Source organism: Denticeps clupeoides, chromosome 2 (assembly GCF_900700375.1).
Source record: "Denticeps clupeoides chromosome 2, fDenClu1.1, whole genome shotgun sequence".
NCBI classification, from domain to species: Eukaryota; Metazoa; Chordata; class Actinopteri; order Clupeiformes; family Denticipitidae; genus Denticeps; species Denticeps clupeoides.
Genome location: NC_041708.1, coordinates 29,984,037 through 30,003,387, shown reverse-complemented (window position 1 = coordinate 30,003,387; position 19,351 = coordinate 29,984,037). Strand labels below are relative to the sequence as shown.

General features: G+C 41.7%; 1 protein-coding gene across 1 annotated transcript; it reads right to left on the bottom strand.

Annotated features, from left to right (window-relative positions):
• Window positions 1–1,966: 1,966 nt before the first annotated feature.
• Window positions 1,967–19,097, bottom strand: dnajb6b (DnaJ heat shock protein family (Hsp40) member B6b). Its single transcript, XM_028965411.1, has 9 exons — window positions 18,951–19,097; window positions 18,578–18,648; window positions 10,507–10,680; window positions 8,620–8,729; window positions 6,610–6,669; window positions 6,417–6,518; window positions 4,692–4,829; window positions 3,147–3,291; window positions 1,967–2,965 (listed from the first exon to the last, which is right to left on the bottom strand). The coding sequence occupies exons 3-9, from the start codon at window positions 10,569–10,571 to the stop codon at window positions 2,860–2,862; spliced, it is 726 nt and encodes a 241-aa protein (XP_028821244.1). The 5' UTR covers window positions 10,572–10,680; window positions 18,578–18,648; window positions 18,951–19,097; the 3' UTR covers window positions 1,967–2,859.
• Window positions 19,098–19,351: the final 254 nt, after the last annotated feature.

The following is a 19,351-nucleotide window of genomic DNA, read 5'->3' as shown; positions in this document are numbered from 1 at the left end:
CTGAACTCCTTCCTCCTACACACAGGAAACACTAATCTCTCAGCCTCCCATCATGCCACACAACGCAAGGTCACATGGGACAGCCAGGGGGGAACAAGCAGATCACCTGGCGACACTGACCAACATCTGACCTTCCTAAAACCCTCAAGCGCCGAATTGACACGCTGAAGAACAGAATGTGGTGGTTGGTGGCACAAGAGCCTCGGCCCCACGCTCACAAAAATGCACCGGGGGTGGCGTAAGCACTGCTTTCTCGCACATTCCGGCCGCCTGGTATGTTGGACTTATGCGTCAGTCGCAGCCCCTCATTCTCTCCCCCACACACCCTGGGCCCTGCAGCTACACGACACGCATCATCAGCACAATAACACCCCTCCATCATTCTCAGACTCTGTGGCACGGTGACTTTTACTCAGAGCCACTGGACTTTGCTGAGAATGGTTGGTTGTTGCAAAGCCATAACTTCTGGTTTTGATTAAAAAAATAATAATAATAATAAAATGGTGATAAACTCTTCTCATCCGACTCTGACATTTCACGTTGCTCTTGTAAAGATCAGAAACCGACAGAAGGACAATGTTGTCAAGGTGTCTGAATAAAACCTTCATGGCTACAACCAACAGCGTAAAGTAATTACTGCAGCAGAATCTAAGCTGCCTGAGCTGCTTTAGCACAATGGGAGGCGGAAGCTGGCTGGAACCGAACACCCTTGCAGGAGTCGGACAAGATGAGAAAAGACACGGGAGAAAGTATTTCCTGATGTTTCCAATTGGATCCGTTGGAGTTTGAGCCAGTTCTTCTGTTACTAAAAACCCCTGGTTCAAATGTCCAAGAGAAAGGGTGGCCAGCAGCCTTCCAGTAAAGAATAACATCATATCGCTGAATCATATTTGTCTCCATTTCCTTAATTTGACACATTCTGCAGTAAAAATGTTATCTGATTAAAAATACACACACATGCAGCAGACATCAAATGGAGCAATTTTTCCCCTTCATAGAAAACGATGAGGACGGGAAGAGATTAGTAAAATGATGAGTATGGTGAGGAGTTGAATAAAAGGAGTAAAAAATCTGGTGGTTACCAAGTCTTGAAAACCCCCCACCAGACACCATCTCCATGGGACGGGATTATTTTGGGAGGTGTTTTGGTTAACCACAGCCCTGTCAGTTGACCACAACTAAGTACCTGGAGCTTTTTGAAGTCTGCCACAACTCTGACTGTGTGGGTGCTTTATGGTCTGGTAAAACCAAAACGGGAAATTTTTTTTAATTAAATAAATAAATATAACCTCAAAAGTAATCTCACTATTTTGTCATATTATGGATTGTGCTTTGCTGGTCTGAATATGATTTTAAAGGGATATGTATATATTACGTACACTACCATTCAAAAGTTTGGACACACCTACTCCATGGCAGTTATGAGTGAGAAGCAAGAATACAATGCAAGAAACATATTTAGTCTTTTTTTGTAGCAGGAGAAAGTGAAGTACGTTTAAATTTGTTTTTTGCAACTATAAGATAGCAACTAATAAATCTTCTGCGATGTCATGGGGTTGGTTGTCCTTCCAAAGGCCATTGAAACCTTTCTAGGATAAATTGTGAACTCCATTAAAACACAGAACATTTAAAAACAAAAAGGCATGAAAAAAAAGATATGGTCTTCCAAATATGCATCCAAAAATGTATATAGTATAGTTAGCTGAGCACAGGGTACAGTATATCTGTATATACAGTGTCACTTGTTGGTTTAATCCCCACCCCCACAAAAGGTTATGAAAAAAGGTTAGTTAAGCGGTGAATAGTAGTTTGAGAAGCTAACCAGTGATATTATGGCTGGTGTTGGACCATACCAGTTTTTAGTGCGTGAGGTTGTGAGGCACACAGGTAAGCAAACACACACACACACAAAACTAGCAAAACAGTTTGTAAGCAACATCCAATTCAAATCACCACACAGGCGGAGTGCAACATCCCCCAAAAGGGTGAAACTGAGATTTATTAAGATTTTCAAACATTTTCGTACTTGTCTTGGCTTCCTTTATACATAAGTACAGAAAAGTCCATGAGTATTAATTTATATATTATCATTGTTTCTTTAATGGTCTCAGTTCAAGGTTTGAGGTTATGCAACATTTACAGTGAAAACATAAAAAGCCGTATCACTGGCAGTCATGCAAGGAAACACACTTTTGTATCCAAAACAAAACATACAAATAGAAAAGCAAAAAAAAAAAAAAAAAAAAAAAAAAAAAAAAAAAAAAAAAAAAGTGTATTAATAGTATTAATTTATTAAACTAAACTGCATTTGCAAATGGAAACTGCTAACACCTGTAAGAATGTTGAGATGGGGTTTACATTTTACAGTATGGGGCAGGTTTAATATTCTGCATGTATTCAAATGAAAGAGGAAGCAGGAATCATGCCGCCTTACGATCTTGTGCTCCAGACCCCAAACTACAAGGTAATGTGCTCTTATGGAAAAGTGAGAGGATACTGCAGTACAGCAAAGTGTGCAAAGCAGTTAAATAAATAAATAAAATAAAAATAAAGCTTTCTGGTCCTAAAAGATAATGGTCCCAAACAAAACATACTTTAAATAAAACTAAGTGATTCTGCATGTTCATCTTCACGTCAGATTAAATCTCTCCAACTAAAACGCAAACCCATCCTGTCCTACTCTGTCGAGAGAAAGGACAGAGCCAAAGAGGGGAAGGGACAGAAGATGGTGATAGGGGGAATGAACAGATGTCTGCCAGGTATTGTGCAGTCGGGGTGTGTTGCATTCGTTGAGGTTCTGTCCAGGTGTGTGTGTTGCTTTTGTTGAGGTTGTCCAGGTGTGAGGGTGAGGCCAGCGCTTCACTTGTTATCCAGCCTGAGCATCTGCTCCTTACCGTTGATGGTGAGGGACTTCAGCTGGCCATCCTCCTCCACCTCCACCCTCTCCTGCCCGTTTTCAACAATTCTGAGGGGCACACAGCCATAAAAGCATGATAATTCCCTAAAATAACATCAACGTAAACTACTGTGTGTGAAAAGATCAGATTTATATCATAAATATTCATATGAATTGATCCAGTTGATTTTAAATCACAAAAATAAACAAAGTTGCAAGCGTAGAAAAAAATTCAAGTCCTGCCTCCTACCGCTTAGTGGTGATTTTTCTGCCGTTGATGAACTTGGTGGAGGTGGACACGGATCGGAAGTTTCCCATGCCGCCTCCACCTCCAAATGAGGAGGAGGAGAATGAAGCAAAGCCCCCACCTCCCATTGGAGCAAAGGATGGGAACCCTATGTTGTGAGAGAAACAAATGTCCATCTATTATCATATTACTCCCGCTTTGTAGACTGCAGTGCAGCACCAGAATCATTGTTTTACACGGACTGTTCTAACTCAACCACATTTCACGCTTTTTTTGCCAATGGCTGAAAAGTTAGATGTCGGTGCATAAAAGGTTGCAGCACCTGAAAGTATCCTCACGTGAACTGTATTTCTCAGAGACTCTACAAGGAATCATATTTTTATGACTGCTAACTGTTTTTTAGCCTGTGTTATAGGGCTGGGTATATTCTCACGATCCATAAAATGGCAGAAATTAGCATCTTTTGTGTTTGTCTTTACGATACTTTTAAACTGAGACGCCCGGCTGCCAGATATGCCAAGTCTCCCAGAAGTTCCCGGAATCTGCAACGTATTGATGCCCACAAATTACATAAAATATCCCAAAAACAAGAGAAAGCAAACAAGAGCATGCATGTGAGACATTATTTTGCAGCAAGTGCTCACACAACAAAATAATAAAGCGAGAGTGTGTGTGAATGTGAGGATCACCCCACGTGTTTCCGATTCCACAGACAATCAGCATTCTGATTGGTTTGCTTCGCAAAATTAGACAATCAGATTTAAGTGTGAGCAGGTTTTTACTCCTCAAGGAGGTTATGATAACTTCAAAAAACGCTAACTGTTATTAGTGGAGCCTCATGAGACTGAGCCTGAATTTCATGAGTTGAATTCGAGAATATTAGTATTTAAAATTTGTTGCTTATTGGCATTGGAAATTTTACACTGAATTTTTTAACAAATTTGTAGAGGCAAAATGTTCAGAAAAATTGGTTTTCTTTTGGTATTAGAACAGCGTTAGAATTCGAAGGCTGATAAAATGTCTAAATCTGATGGAAATTGGACACAGTTGGAAACTGAACTGTTTAAGTTCGACTATTAGTATACTTGAGATGTTTATTTATATTTTATTTTTACTATTTTGTACTCAGATGAGCTATAGCAGGGGGTACAACACCACATTCTTTTTTTTTTTTTTTTTTTTTTTAAATATAACTAGAGAAAAACAGGTTAACCTATGTTTGTGTTGATAAAATTCTTCTTGAATAGTTCTTGAGCTGCAGGTTTTAAGCTTTGATCTAATGAGTTGAGTTTGAATAAAAAAAAAAAAAAAAACTTGTGAGTAATAACAGCAAATTGCTTGCTTATTTTAAGAGGCCTTTCTGGTTGCATAACACAAAAAACACAAAAGTATGATTTATCTGAGTATGCGATGAAAAAACTGAAAAAAGTACTCAAAAAGCCCTAGTTATATGCTATTATTTATAAGTTGTTTTTTTTTTTTTTTTTTTTTATTATGCAGCACCTCACATAAATACATACGCTATACCGCCAAATCCTCAAAACATACCTGGGTCAAATCCTGGGAAGCATGTACCAAATGGGGCAAAACCTCCAAACGGGTGGAAGAATGAGCCCCCAGTCCGGCTCCTGCTCATGCCTCTGTGACGGCTGTGACCACCAAAGAAATCGTCAAAAGGGTCCTCTGCTGCAAAGGAAAAGAAAGAGAGGTTAAGGTTAGGATGAATCGCCACCAAATCAAGCTTTACAGCATCCTACAAAACATGATCAATTATAGTTGAAGTTCAGATGTAGATTGTTAGCTTCCTATAATGGATCGCATAGTTTTATGGGGTCTTTTGTGGAAACATTTCCCCCCCTCCGAATTGTAGTTGCTGTGAAACCCTGCGGACAAGCATTTTCATTTCCACTATCTGGGTCAGGTTTGCAGGATCAGAGCATATTGCTAACTCTGGCTGACTGCTTCAAAGGGCTTTATCCACACACACACACACACACACACACACACACACACACACACAGACAAGCAGGGGGGTGTACACACCCGGGCGATGACTGTTCTCAAGCAGACGCGAGACAAACCAGCAAGTCAAACATCCAGCCACACAGGTTTTAGGAGAACAATTAACCCAGAACAACAATTACAGTTACAGACAGAACACACAAATCCACACAGCATACACACCAAAAATGAAAACGCATATTGCCACCGATGTGAAAAGAAAACATGCATTTATTATTTTCCACCATATGACATGAGTCATGTTTCACTGACATCTACATATGCACGTCAAAGGATATTTCATATTAAAATAGACAGAACATAGATGTCAACAGTAAAATGTGATGGACTGTGATACTGTGGGGAAGGTGTTCCTCTAATAAAAAGGTATAATATATTAATATTTAACTAAATGTTTTTTACACTTCTGGGTAATGAGAAATGACCCAGAGTGCGACAATAAAATCACAATATGATTACTAGAGAATAAAAAAAAAAAGTGCACACTTGTTCATTCAAAGAATTTTTACATATATGCCTAGCCTCAAAAATATGAGTGATGGACAAGACAACTTACTGAAGTAGAAAAGCTTCTCAATCTGAAAAATAGGTTCCCCAGTTTAAAAACAGTAAAAAAAAAAAAAACCACTGCCCATCCTATTAACAGCGGCCCTGTTTTAAATGGAAGCTATTTCTGAAAACATTCCAGCCCAGTGATGCTGCTCGGCTATCAGGCCCCTTGGCTGAGCACGCTGGCCATATTTAGAGCTCTATGGGTTCTGTGAGCAACACAGAGGCCTTTCTGTCAATAGTCCAGAGGCCAGTCCCTTAGTCTAACCGAAATACAGTACAAACACAGGTATATTTATAGATATTTACTGCCCTCGTATCAAATCCCTTCTCAGGCACACACTGAAGTGTCTTGTTCTGGATCTGTAAACAGCCAATGTCACACACTGTTCAGCATTTACTGACGTTGGTGTGAACTCTTATTTGCACATAAAACACTGGCTATTACAGGAGATAAAATAAGAAATAATCATGGAAGATCATGACCACAGAGAGAAATAGGCAGATTGAGCGCCACAGGGTTCCTTTGTGCTACTCAGTCCAGATAACAGGCTTTAGAAAGCAGTTCTATTAGGCACTTCCTATCTGTACAGCCTTTTTTAAAACATGGTGTGCGTGTGTGTATGAACGCTGACCTCCATGTTATGTTGTGGTGTGGTGTGCAGCAGTGTTTCACATTTCATAAAAATCACAAAGGCTTACCAAAAAAGTCTGCAAAAGGATCTCTGCCTCCAAAAAATTCCCTGAAGACATCTTCTGGGTTGCGGAATGTGAATCCTCCATGAAAGTCATCATAATGACCTCCTAGCAGGACAAGAAAACAGGGAGAAAGTTTAGAATTTGCTAATAAAATCATGTGAGAAATGGTAATGTGACTGACTGGGTGTGTTCTCACCTCCACCACCTCTGGAGAGGCCTTCTTTACCAAACCGATCATACTGGTCTCTCTTGTGCTCTGTGGAAAAATCATAAAGGAAGGTAAAGAAAAATCTTTTTGGAAAGCCTTCGATCACATTGATCATCTATCACTTCAACATGGACATAGGGTTCAATAAAAAAATATTATTCGGTCATGCTCATCAAGAACCCTAAGATTTTTATTAAAATAAAAAGAAAAAGCCTGCAGAGGATGTGGGTTCCAAAATATTCTGTAATGAGGACACTGCTAGTTTATGACCCCAGTGTATCTGACCTGATTTACACTATAGCCTGAGGCTAAAGCATAAAAATGAACACAGACACTATCCAAAAACTCAACACACGTACCTGCACCGCGTATGTGCACCATTTCATGTACAGCTACAGACATGCTGATGTAGTTAAATTATGATTGGAAAAGACCTAAACATTTGACTTCAACTCTACATCTAGATACATTTTGGAGCATTATTATGATTATTATTATTATTGATTTTAGTGTCACTCACTCACTTTCCATAAAAGCTTAGTCCTACTCAAGGTCGTGGCTGCCAGAACAATCCTGGGACACAGAGGGGCAGTCAACCCACCGCAGGGCGCATGCGCGCGCGCGCGCGCACACACACACACACACACACACACACACACACACACACGTCACCAATTCAGAGTCACCAATTCACCTAGCGTGCAAGCCTTTTGGTGATGGCAGAAAACCTGCGTCAACATGGGAAGGTCCGAGCCTGGAGGTGTGAGAGCACATCGCTAACCACCACGTCCCTGTACGTCCCCTAAATAGGTCATGCCACTTATACAAAGCAAATTGGTCTGAAAATTCAATTCAGTCCACTTTTTGTGTACTGCTAAAACTGTACTCTGCTTACTTACCACTTCGCAACAGAAGAATCAATAGAGCGGTATTTTACAGTACTGCTCTTCAGGGGAACATTGTCTCAGTTGGATTTAGGCTTATTGAGCATGGACATTTAATGTATGTTTTTGTATTGACAGGAGGGAGTTTAAAGCATCCAGAACGATGAAGCTTAAAGCAGTCAATCATCTAAATGGGATCATCCCATTTGAAATTACAGACTCCTTGGTGCTAGAAATAATTACAAACTAAGGGTGTGCATTGGCAAGGATGTCATGATACGTATCACAATGCATCGGTCAAGGTACGACAATGTATACATTGTGATACTGTACATATTGCGTTCCTCTACAAATATGTAAAATGTAAAAACAGAGCCGGTATACAAGATGCTGTGTACGATCTGTGTGGATCGGATTACAGACATTATTCTGCCAAAACAAAATAACTGAATTTGACTAAATTATACAATATCACCACATAAAATATCGCCCCTATTACAAACCAGCATAAAAGGCCTGGTTAGTTAGCACTTTCTCCCAAAGGCATGTGATGTGACATTAGATAAATACTTCCCATACTTCCCATGTACAACAGTGGCATGAAAACAGTCCTCAGAAACCAGCCGCACTTCAGGTCAAAACCCCAAATTGAAAGAATGTGATAAACAGCATAGCAGCTTGTTCCAATGAGCAGGAATACCAGCCCTCTGCTCTTGTGCCAATATAGGATTGTTTGGATGGGGTTCAGAAACTGGAATAACTGTTACTCTAGCAGTTCCCGCTTCCAACAACTCCTCTTTAAACTGAAACATCTCACTCAGCAGCACTGTATCCAAGCAGGTTAAAACGAGTGGCCAGGGTCCAGGGTGGACCACCAACTCGTAGGGGTTGGCTAGTTGCCATTGCATCCCTTCAGAGACCTGCTCAGACCATTAACTACCAACAAAAGACAGCAATTATCAAAACGGGAATTACAGGTAGCGTTGAGAAAGCAGAAAGTGAAGATGACAGTGGCACCACCGCGGCCACACGAAACCTCATAAATCTTAAGAAATTACAGGTCCCCCAGTCATACAGGCATCGTACTAAACGTCTGGTCGGCAGTGACTCTTACCATCTGATAGGACTTCATAGGCTTCAGACAGCTCTTTAAACCTCATCTCAGCCTCGTCCTTGTTCTCTGGGTTCTTGTCCGGGTGCCATTTCAGCGCTAGCTTTCTGTAACTGTGGAGGACAGACAAACATTTATGCTCCCATGTCACATTACCAGAGTTTATGGGTATTTAGACACAGTCTTTTAAATCACAAGGGTCTAAGCAAAGACCTTTTAAAACAGCAAATGGATTGCATTCACACACATATAAAAGTTTGGGCTTGGCGGTATACATAAGTAGACATTTCATAATATATAGTTTCAAATGCTAATTTTCCAAATTGTAGTGTGTCTATACTATAATGTGCAATAAAAGGACATCCATGCACAGCCTCAGAACATATGCAAAGTCACTCAAATCCCCCAGCAGCAGAGACAATAGGAGAGCATCTCTCATCTCTGCAGGTCTGTGTGTAGATAAGCCGACTCAGCACTTCAGGCCCGACCTCACAAAAACGCTGCCAGTGACCCCATAGGACCAGGGTAAAAGCTCCATGGAGATGGGATTTACTCTCCTAAAAGGTCTCTGAGCAGCATATCTCTGTAGGGTCTTTATTCACATGCCCCCGCCCCAAAATGCTGATCAAGACCCCCTATAGAAAAGGGCCCCTTTCCAACAAGAGGAGTAAAAATGCCTCCCTGTGCATCTGCCTTGTTGCGGACTGTGACTTGGTCACAGTCACACAGCATGAAACACACATTAAACAGCTTATATATGTTGCTAAGCTAAGCTTTCAGCCACAACATTAAAAACACAGACAGTTGAGGTGAATAACGTGGTTACGACATCACGAAGCAGGTAAAAACCAAGGCACATTGATTTTCGGAAACTAATTTCTGGACTGCTGCGGAAATCCAATTATAATATTTTCTGTTGCTTTGCAGTCAAGTGATTGGAAAGTAACAGTGTATCATGATCAAGGTTAAGGCTTAGCTTAGACTTACGCAGGTAGAGTGTAGTCAGAATCAGAATCAAAAAACTTGATTAATCCCAGAGGCTTAAAGGCACATCAAGACAATATACTTCACAATATACTTTTTGTATGCATTTTTCTCTGAGACCAACAACAGCAAATAAATATTTAACACTGACATAATTATTACAATAGAACACAAAGAAAATACAACAAAAGAGAGTCATATTCTCAATTTTGTAAAAATGTCTTTGCCATAGGTTGCAAAACGTCTGAAACTATGTTATGAAAATTGGAATGGTTTCTTTCCTTGACTGTTCATTTCATACGTACAGGTCTGTATGGGAACATGAGTATCGTTCCATTCAGACTGTGCCGTCTCGAGTCTGCTGAACCAGTAACCTCAGAACCACATTTCAGTCGTAGTCGCTACCGTGAACTTGACCAACTTCCTTCTCGATACGTAATTGAATCGGTGTGTGTATACAGACGTTGCCATTTAGTACTACAGGATCTCAGAGTCTTCAGATCTCAGATGACTTGTCGCAAAATAACCTTATTTCTTCCACAAAATCACAAAAGAGTGTTGACTAGAAGAGTATGCGGCATTTTCACTATGTATGCAACTATTAGGGCTACATAGTACTTAAATGTGACGGTGACAACGTGCCGGTGACAAGTTTGTTAAAGGGGCTGCCTGAAAAGTGGTAGCATGTGTAGTTGGGGAAAGTGAGTAGATGGAGGTCATTCTCTCAGAACCTGGCGTGAGAAACATGGAAACTCTCCTCTGGGCTGCGTCTCCTCTGTCTGTTTATGCAGAGTTATAATTAGTCGCTTACCTCCTTCTTCTTACATCTGCCAGCACACACGTACATTCACAACACACACACACACACACACACACACACACACACACACGCGTGCAGTTACTCACGCTTTCTTAATGTCGTCCTGACTTGCGTTCCTCGGGACCCCCAGTATCTCGTAATATTCCACCATGGCACCGTGCTGGTGACAGCGTCCTCAGAGCACAGACCTCTGGTTAACCGCAGTGTCGCCCTGGCGACAGAGATGAGGCCCGGTCAGAACGGGGTACAAAATAAACCTCCTAAAGGCAGAGAGAGACAGAGCGACAGGGGAAAGAATGGAAGTGCACAGGTAAGAGAAAAGAGAGAACAAAAAAGGTGAACCGGAGGCGGCCATGTGTGTTGGCATTAAGGTTAACACACACACACACACACACAGTGGCAATGCTCAACAATGTTAACAACACACACAAATAGCCACCAGAGAGAGAGAGAGTGAGGCATTATGTAACATCTCAGTAACATGATATATGATTCAGTCTTTCCAGTGTATATTTGGACAACAAGCTTTAGGACCAGCAAAGAAAAACCAGAATAAATGGACCGCTCATTAATGACAGGCTTAAATGACCCAAACTGTCACTTAAGACATCTGTCGTGAAACCATGTAAAACGCGACAAAACTGGATATATACGGCATGACTTTCCTATTCATGTGGAGGCAGGCAACACATGCCAACGGGCTCAAAACGGTAACAATGACAGCAGGGGTTTAATGCTGCTACTACCGTGTCCCCTCACAGCTCATCCACCCCGGGGGGGAGGGCTTTCAGGTGTGTGAAACATGAGCTCGCCTTCATTTCCTGCTAGAGCCACTTCAGTTGAAAAGGCCCAGCTTCCCTGGCACCTGTGCCTATAGCCACAACATTAAAAACACATTTACATTTAGAGTATTTATCAGACGCCCTTATTCAGAGCGACTTACAATCAGAAGTTACAGGGACAGTCCCCCCCCTGGACACACTTATGGTCTTGCTCAGGGACACAATGGTAGTAAGTGGGATTTGAACCTGGTTCTTCTGGTTCGTAGGCGAGTGTCTTACCCACTAGGCTACTACCACCCCCTGTAAAAAAACATCACAAAGCAGGTAGTTATTAAACGGTGCTGTTCCGCCAACTTGAGGCTGAAAAGTTGACTAGCAAACAAGATTGACAAGTGAACTGTGTGTGTGTGTGTGTGTGTGTGTGTTAGGATCTGAGAAATTTGGAAATGGAATAACTAGACCAGGGCATCCCAAAAACAGCAGGTATTAGGGAGGTCCTGGCATGCCGCGGTATGCCATCCATGTGAGTCACAGGTAAGCAGGAAATTTTACCTTATGCATATCCATAATGTTGCCCACATGGTGGTTTATTCCAGTGTTTATTCCTGTAATTATCTGGAAATACCTTGCAGACATGAGAATTTTATTTTCCATGCCTTTGGATGACTGGAAGAAACCAGAGAAACCAGGGGAAACCCACCTTTTTCCCTAAATTCTCCATTTTAATTCTTCTGAATTCCATGTTTTCCTTTACAAACATATTTTTTTCCACCTAAAAACTGTGATAATTTACTGGGTGGGAAGAATATAACATATGACAAAATCACATTTAATTACTGTTCAACGAAGTGCTTGGGCATTTAATCTTTGCTTATGTAAACCATTTACATGTAAATTATATGTGCATTTCATGCAAAGAACTATTTCACAATATTACACATTCTTCCTTTTGTAAAATAAAAGCGCTTCACCTTTGACCTCAACATAAAAAAAAATGGGTAGACCTGGAACACAAACTTGCATAATGAACTGGAACCATGATAGTAAAATCATGTAAATCAGCTGATTTGTTTGCTTGACCAAGAGTTTGCTGGCGTGAGCCACTCCGTTTCCGATTTATTGAGTGCAAGTGGTCGTAACATGTGTTCTTACAAAAGAGTAGCTCTTCAGATTCATAAAAATAGTTTGGGTATTGTTATACCTATATAAACTCAGCAGTAAGAGTGGCGTTACTTTTGCATGTGTTGAGTATGCGCACGCATGCGCAGGACCGATCAGGCAAGTGGTCCTGCGCTTTTACGCTGTGTTAGTGTGCTTTACGGAACTCACCGGGCCTTACAAACACCACACATGCATTGCCGGAGGCCGAATCCAAACTCGCGAGGTGTGAGGTCACGTATGGTCCATTTTTGATGCAGTGCTGTCAGAATATCCATATTAATTTAGAGCAGATACCAACGTACAAGCACACTAGTGCACAGCCAACCAACCAACCAAACAAACAAATAAATAAATAAACCCCAGCTGCCGTGGGTCCGGCCGTCCTGTTTGTGTGCTATTTTTAATCGGATGTGCCCTTTTGACTCAGCCCCTCTAAGCTGGCATGGCACACACTGGGGCAATACTAATGCCAGCCTGCCAAACCTGAGCTTGTATACAGGATTTAATACTTCACAAAAGTTCATCTTCAACCTCTCTGCCCGTGTCAGCATCTCTCCCAACCCCTTACGCCACATCACAGCAGTGACGGCTACGCCTGGCACACGCGGCGTTGAGCAGATGTGAGAGAGGGTCGGGCAGCTGCCTGCCAGCTGAGAGCCTCCTTCTGCCCTGCTGCCCCAGCGGATCACAATCGGCTCAGGAAGGGCAGCGGGAGGAGAAAACGATGAAATAATTGAACAAAAAACACACACACACACAAATTTGTGTGGAATGACTGATGTTAGTGTTGATTCCAGCATGCATTCGCCTTGCCATTGTTTTGACAAATGGCTGCAATGTCACAACTCAATCCAGAGCCAAGACCGTGATGACCAAACCATGTGTGAAAATGTCATCTCCATGCTCCATGAACCATTCATTCACGACTAGAGCACAGTGAAACCCGGCATCTTCGTTTTGAAAGAGGTGTCCCCCAAGAAATATTTGTGAACAATTATTTATGAGTATGAAAGCCAAACCTGTAATTTAATGACTATGCAATATCGTGATCTAATATTGCAAAGCAGCTATACCCATGGAGTCCACTGTCCACTAAAACCTAAATACATTTATAAACACAGATAGGGGCAAATAATGAAATAAATCCATGCAAAAAAAATTGCAATCAGGCCACATGACAAGGCTGACTACAGAGAATGAGAGGTAAAAAAGATGAGGACCAGAAAACACAACACTGGGTGCAGGCAAATTATAATTGGACCCATAAAGATGGATGTTTATCAACCATACACCCACCACACAAAAGTAAGTGTGTGGCACCTTGTTTTTTTTATCAGGCAGATAGTACAGATTCCTAGAGGGCAGGCATCCGTAAAAGTAATCAAATAAGAACGTAACAAAATTCTTATTCAAAATGGCTCTCAGCTGGCCAACGAAATGGTCTTACTTGCAGTTCATCAGATTTCACAGCATAATCCAGGAATTTTATCACTGATGTGGGGGGGGGTTATGCTTGCAAATATGTTTTCATAGCACTACAATCTTGAAACAGATTCTTTAAAAGCCTGCTTTACTGCTCACATCTGAACAGTTTACAATATTTACTTTCTCCTGTGCATGTTTTAAGGGGGCGGTGTGTGAAAGGGATCACCCCGACAGGGACATGCATGCACGTGGGAACCATAATGGCTTTTCACTCTCGTCTGTCTGCTTGGAAGGAGTTCAGTCCTTCATGTGGGTCGATCAATCTGACAGTTCACTGGGGCTACAGCCACACCACAGCAACCTGGACTACGTCCCGAACAGCGGCTACAAGCCCTGACACGCAGGTCGAGGGCAGAACAGCACAGTCGCAGAGTATTATCAAACTGGCATCTTAAGACTTCAAACTACAACTGAGCGGATACAATTAATTGTATTCATAGTTAGAGGGTGGTAGTAGCCTAGTGGGTAACACTCGCCAATGAACCAGAAGACCCAAGTTCAAATCCTGCTTACTGTACGTTATTGTCATTGTTTATTGTCAGTACAACAGCATACACAGTATACCGCATATTGAAATAATATTTCACACAGACCCCCCACCTATAGTGCAGTCATAAAAGAAAAGACTATATGTATATACACTAGAGGTAGTCATAGATTAATTTTCTTAATCTAGATTAATCTCACTGTAACCTTGGAATTAATCTAGATTAAATTAGATTACTCTAATCTAGAGTAATCTAAATTAATCTAGATTAATCTAAATTCATCTAAATTCATCTACATTAATCTAGATTAAAATGGCTTATTTGAATTCTGCCGAAGGCATTCAGAATATGTGTGCTACCCAAATAATGACTAAAAGTAAGTCTTTGAGAACGGGTTTCTCAAGCCAGGTGGCGCATTAGACCAGGGGCTGTTTCCTGTTTCCAAAATGCATCACAAACTGCTTGAGAAAGCTGTTCTACTATGATAATTGGTGATGAAAATAAATTATGTTCAATAAGATGTACTTGTGTTTACCAACTGTTTATTCAGTTAAATAGCTGCATCCATGTTACCACGTCACGTTTGATGTGGTAATTTCACAGTTTGAAGACTCGTTCTCACCCTCTACAATGCAATTCGGCTAGGTAACATCCGCACTAAAATATCAAGGTGAAAGTCATCATAGTGTAGCGGTTCTTCTTCTGCGTTGTGTAACTTTTTGATTCCGCTTCTTGAACCACAAATGATGAGCTGACAACCAAGAGATTTTCTGTGCAAAGTGTATTCTGTACAAAAAGCAAGGTCGCGTCAGAACATCACGTCACACTTTCTGCACCTCTCACAACTCACGCCATGTGTCCAAGAGAACTGAACATTAACATAAAGCATTCACAATTTTCAATACTGCATTCCTGTACAAAAAGCACGGTCGCGTCAGAACATCGCGTCTTTCTGCACCTCTCTACAATATACAGTATTAAAAGAACATAAAAAAAAATATTCACAAAATAACACACAGGCAAAATATTCCTAATATGTACATAAATTAAAATGAAAGAAATAACTTTTTGCACACAAACCCCACGCACCTCTCACAACTCACGCCATGTGTCCAAGAGAACTAAACTGGGTCTCAAAAACAAAATAAAAGTCTTTAGAAAATAAGAAAATTTAAAAAAATCAAAGACAAAAGAAAGAAGAAATATACTTATAAATCTAGTGTAACCATTTAACTCCGGCACAATAGCTTGCGTAGTATAGACCCAGCTCCCAACCCAACTTTGTGAATAGATTAACGGCGATAACGGCCCACCACTAATATATACACTAAACGAAACTATACTAACTAAAACTAAAGCTTAAATACTGTACAGGTTATCTCTATAGGAGAAAAGTAAAACTTTTCTGTGCAATGAACAGGACAAACAGGAAAACATCATGTAGGATGCTTGTAAGTAGATATGTTGGATATTTCAAACAGGACACACAAGACAAGAAAAAACAAAAAAGGGAAGAGATGTGCAAAAGGAGCAGAGATGTGCAAAAACCAGGTGCATAAGGCTCATAAGGCTTGGGATCATAATGAATCTGAACTGATTACTTCATTGAGGTTGGAGTAAATGCACGTTTTAAGTCTCTCTGGATAAGGGTGTCTGCCAAATGCCTCAAAGGTAAATTTAGTGTTTTGTTCTTTTATCAAAGCTCTGTGGTCCGGTTTCTGTTAATAGCTCAAATTTTAATTTTTAATAGCTCAAATTTCTGAGAAGAGTGTTTTTAAATTAAACTGGAAGGTTCCAGTTGTATTTCATTTGCAATAACACTGTTCAGTTCAGTTTTTCGATGTGAAGGTGCAGAGGAAAAAAAAAAAAACAGCAGCTACAGAGACTCCTGGAGCTCTGATTTACAGACTCCAGACAGGCAGCTCTACCTAATCTTATCCAGATAAGGCAAGTCGCATTTTATTCGTTTCCTTCACTGCTTGCGGCCAAACCGCTGTGGCTGAAAATCTGAATCTGCTGACCAAACACTGTGAAGCCTGGAGAAAAAGACAAAACTCTTACTTGAGGCAGCCCTTGCTAACATGGATCGTTTTGTTTTTCATTTTATTAAAATTGTTTTTGACTACTTAAATCAGAAATGATTGTTTCTACCTAGTTTTAAAGTTCTTTCTCGGGATGTAGAACAGGAAAGGATCTAACAGTCCAACAAGCCGAACCTACCTTTGCTGTAGAAAAATGAAATTATTTAAAAGGTGCCCACTTCTATTGCAAGACACAAGGGACTGTGTAAATCCTACCTGCCTACATGCTGCCAAGACACCTTCCATCCATGTTGTTCTGAGAGTGAGCACCCAGATTCGAATAAAAGGCTCAATTAAAACATCTGCATGGTTTACTACTCCCTGTTCCCCCAAAGCAAGTCCCAAGACCAAACAGAGTTGTCTTGTTCGTTCAAATAAAAACAAACAAACAAACATTTATTTAAAAAATACATATATACACACACACACAGAAGTCTCCACAGACTATAAAGGGGACTAAAACGACGAAGACAACAAAACCATATGGGCACGACATTCGAACGGGGCGTCCAGTTAGAAATAGAACCCTCATTCAAGGTCGGCTCTTCCCACTGTGATCAGCACAATCCTTACGCCTGGTTGCTCAGCAACTAATTGGGGTGGTGAAAGTGACAGAGGACACCGAGGGACTCTGTGTGTATGTTTAAAGCTTGCGCTTTAACCTACTTCACAATGTCCTTAAGGACACAAATTAAGCCCTAAATAGTCCCTTGAATTATCTGTAACCTTTTTAAGCACTATGTTACACGGAAATGCACCTAGAACTTTGTCTTGATCTTCCACAACAGACGTCCACGTTCTAATGCTCGTTCGGTGTTGACCTCACGAAGTGCAACAAAGCGAGTCTGCCTTCCGTTCATAGCTTATCTGACTGATCTGGCCTACTTTCCAACAAGCAATAATAACTGGATATCAGCTGCGCCATCAATCCCTCGAACCCGTGCACAGTTCGACGAACAGGAAGCTAAGAAGCGGGGCTAACAGCGGTCCGCTGTCACCTATTAACAGCAGCGAGGGCCGATCTAACACGACAAGACACACACACACACTACCATTTCATTTGGAAATGTTCGAACCCACAGCTTTAAACAGACGTAATAACTGACATAATCGAAACGGGGTTTTCAAAGGTCACAGCTGGGAGCAGATCCTTCTCATATAGAGCGCCGCAGTTGTCCACCATGACACTGGACTGTCCAGTACCTCCAAACATGGACAGATGCTCTTTACTTTGGACTTCTCCACCTCTCCAACTGTAGGACTTTTTTCCTCTTCTCGGATAAATCATCACGGACACCATTTGCAGGCTCACTCTACCCTGGAAGGGCTCTCACTCCTTGCCAAGGAACGAATTGTTGCTGAACGACCCCGAAACTTTTGGAGGGTGGTGTGGACATGCCTAAAATTCTCCAGCACCATGGCAGCCAAAAGGACACACGCCTGTCTGCTGAAATAAAGAAGTTAAGAGAGTTGAACCCAGGATTTAGTGACAGCTTCAGAATGAAACCAATGTCGCCAGGTTCTGCGACTTTCACGGAAAAGGGCGGAAACGCTGGAGCGATGCGGGTAAGAACTCTGGAGATCTGAAACAAGAACTGACGGGCGAAAATTCCAGAAACCGGGCAGGTTTCTGACAGCGATGTTCGCATTGAAAGCCTGTATGTGGCCACGAACCGGACCTGCGCGCACGGCGAGAAGTCCAACAAGCACCGAATAACGAGGCGAATTAAATAAAAAATAAAATAAAATAAAAACTCGTCATTCGCCGGGCGCCTTCCAATGCATTTCGGTCTGACGGAATTCCACGTCGCTGACTTTAACGATAAGCGAGATCGGCTATGGCGCTATTTTCACCTCAGCCATTACCATCAGTCTGCTCGAGCAGACGCGGATCGAAGGGCAAACGTTTTCAAACGCACGTCGTGTAAACCACGCCACCGAAAAAGGATTTGGGCCAATGCTCGGTGGTAAAAAATTGTCTTAAATCTTTCTTACTAAAGGCAGCGGACGCGGTTGCTAGCAGAAAGAAGCCTTCTCCCGTCCCTTTCGGCGAGGGCATCCGAATACTGACTGGGGGTCAGGGCAGCAATGCAGACTGTAGCATCGCGTTGTCATCGCCGGTTGCCGAAAGGTGCGTTTTATAAATGTCGTCACACTTACCTTAATTTGCTCTCAGGCAGATATGGACATGAAGGTTCTGCTTTTTTCACCACAGCTCTTCTGCTGAAACCCTGTGACGGTGAAAGTCAAGGTTGCCAGATATGCAGCTAAAGACCTCCGATATAACGTCTGGAATTAGCGGCACTCCTCAACAAGGCCACTCGGTTTTACGTGCTATCAAGTCATTCACAATGTGAGAGAAAGCACAACACGTTTCTGTCTATGTGTATAAATTACTTTATGAAAACAAGTCCGATCCCGCGTACAATGCGCCGTCGTGGCAACAGCATGAAAGCGCAACGCTTTAATTTCTTTCACTAGCACCTCCGTAGCCATGTTTTCAAACTGATTTCGGACATGTCGGATAACTTACTCGCGTCGGGGAAATTCCGAAATATACAGCGTTATCTCTTCAAGTGGGTATATTATGGGTTCCAATGCAGCGTCTCCTTTCTTATCTCGCGTTCCAATTCACTCCCTCCACCCTTGACGATCTCACAACCTTGCTACGTCACAAGTGTGTCGTAGAAGGGGCCAATTGACAACAGGAGGCGTGGTCTGTGGCGCTCGAACTGCATGTCGGGATGCGGTGTCGTTTGAATAAATGATGCACACCGGTGAACAGCGCACCACGATGCCGGCTGCGTTTGGTCGGAAGCCGGGGGATAGTTATACATGGATTTAGGACCACTGATGCAGACGTCTTGCGGTTAGGAAACACTTACATTTACAGCATTTATCAGACGCCCTTATCCAGAGCGACTTGCAATCAGT

Coding starts and splice junctions, on each gene's coding strand:
- dnajb6b (XM_028965411.1), bottom strand. CDS start 10,571: ATGGTGGAATATTACGAGATACTGGGGGTCCCGAGGAACGCAAGTCAG. Junction 6,519..6,609: donor CCTCTCCAGAGGTGGTGGAG/GTGAGAACACAC, acceptor TTGTCCTGCTAG/GAGGTCATTATGATGACTTT. Junction 4,830..6,416: donor TCCTTTTGCAGACTTTTTTG/GTAAGCCTTTGT, acceptor TTTCCTTTGCAG/CAGAGGACCCTTTTGACGAT.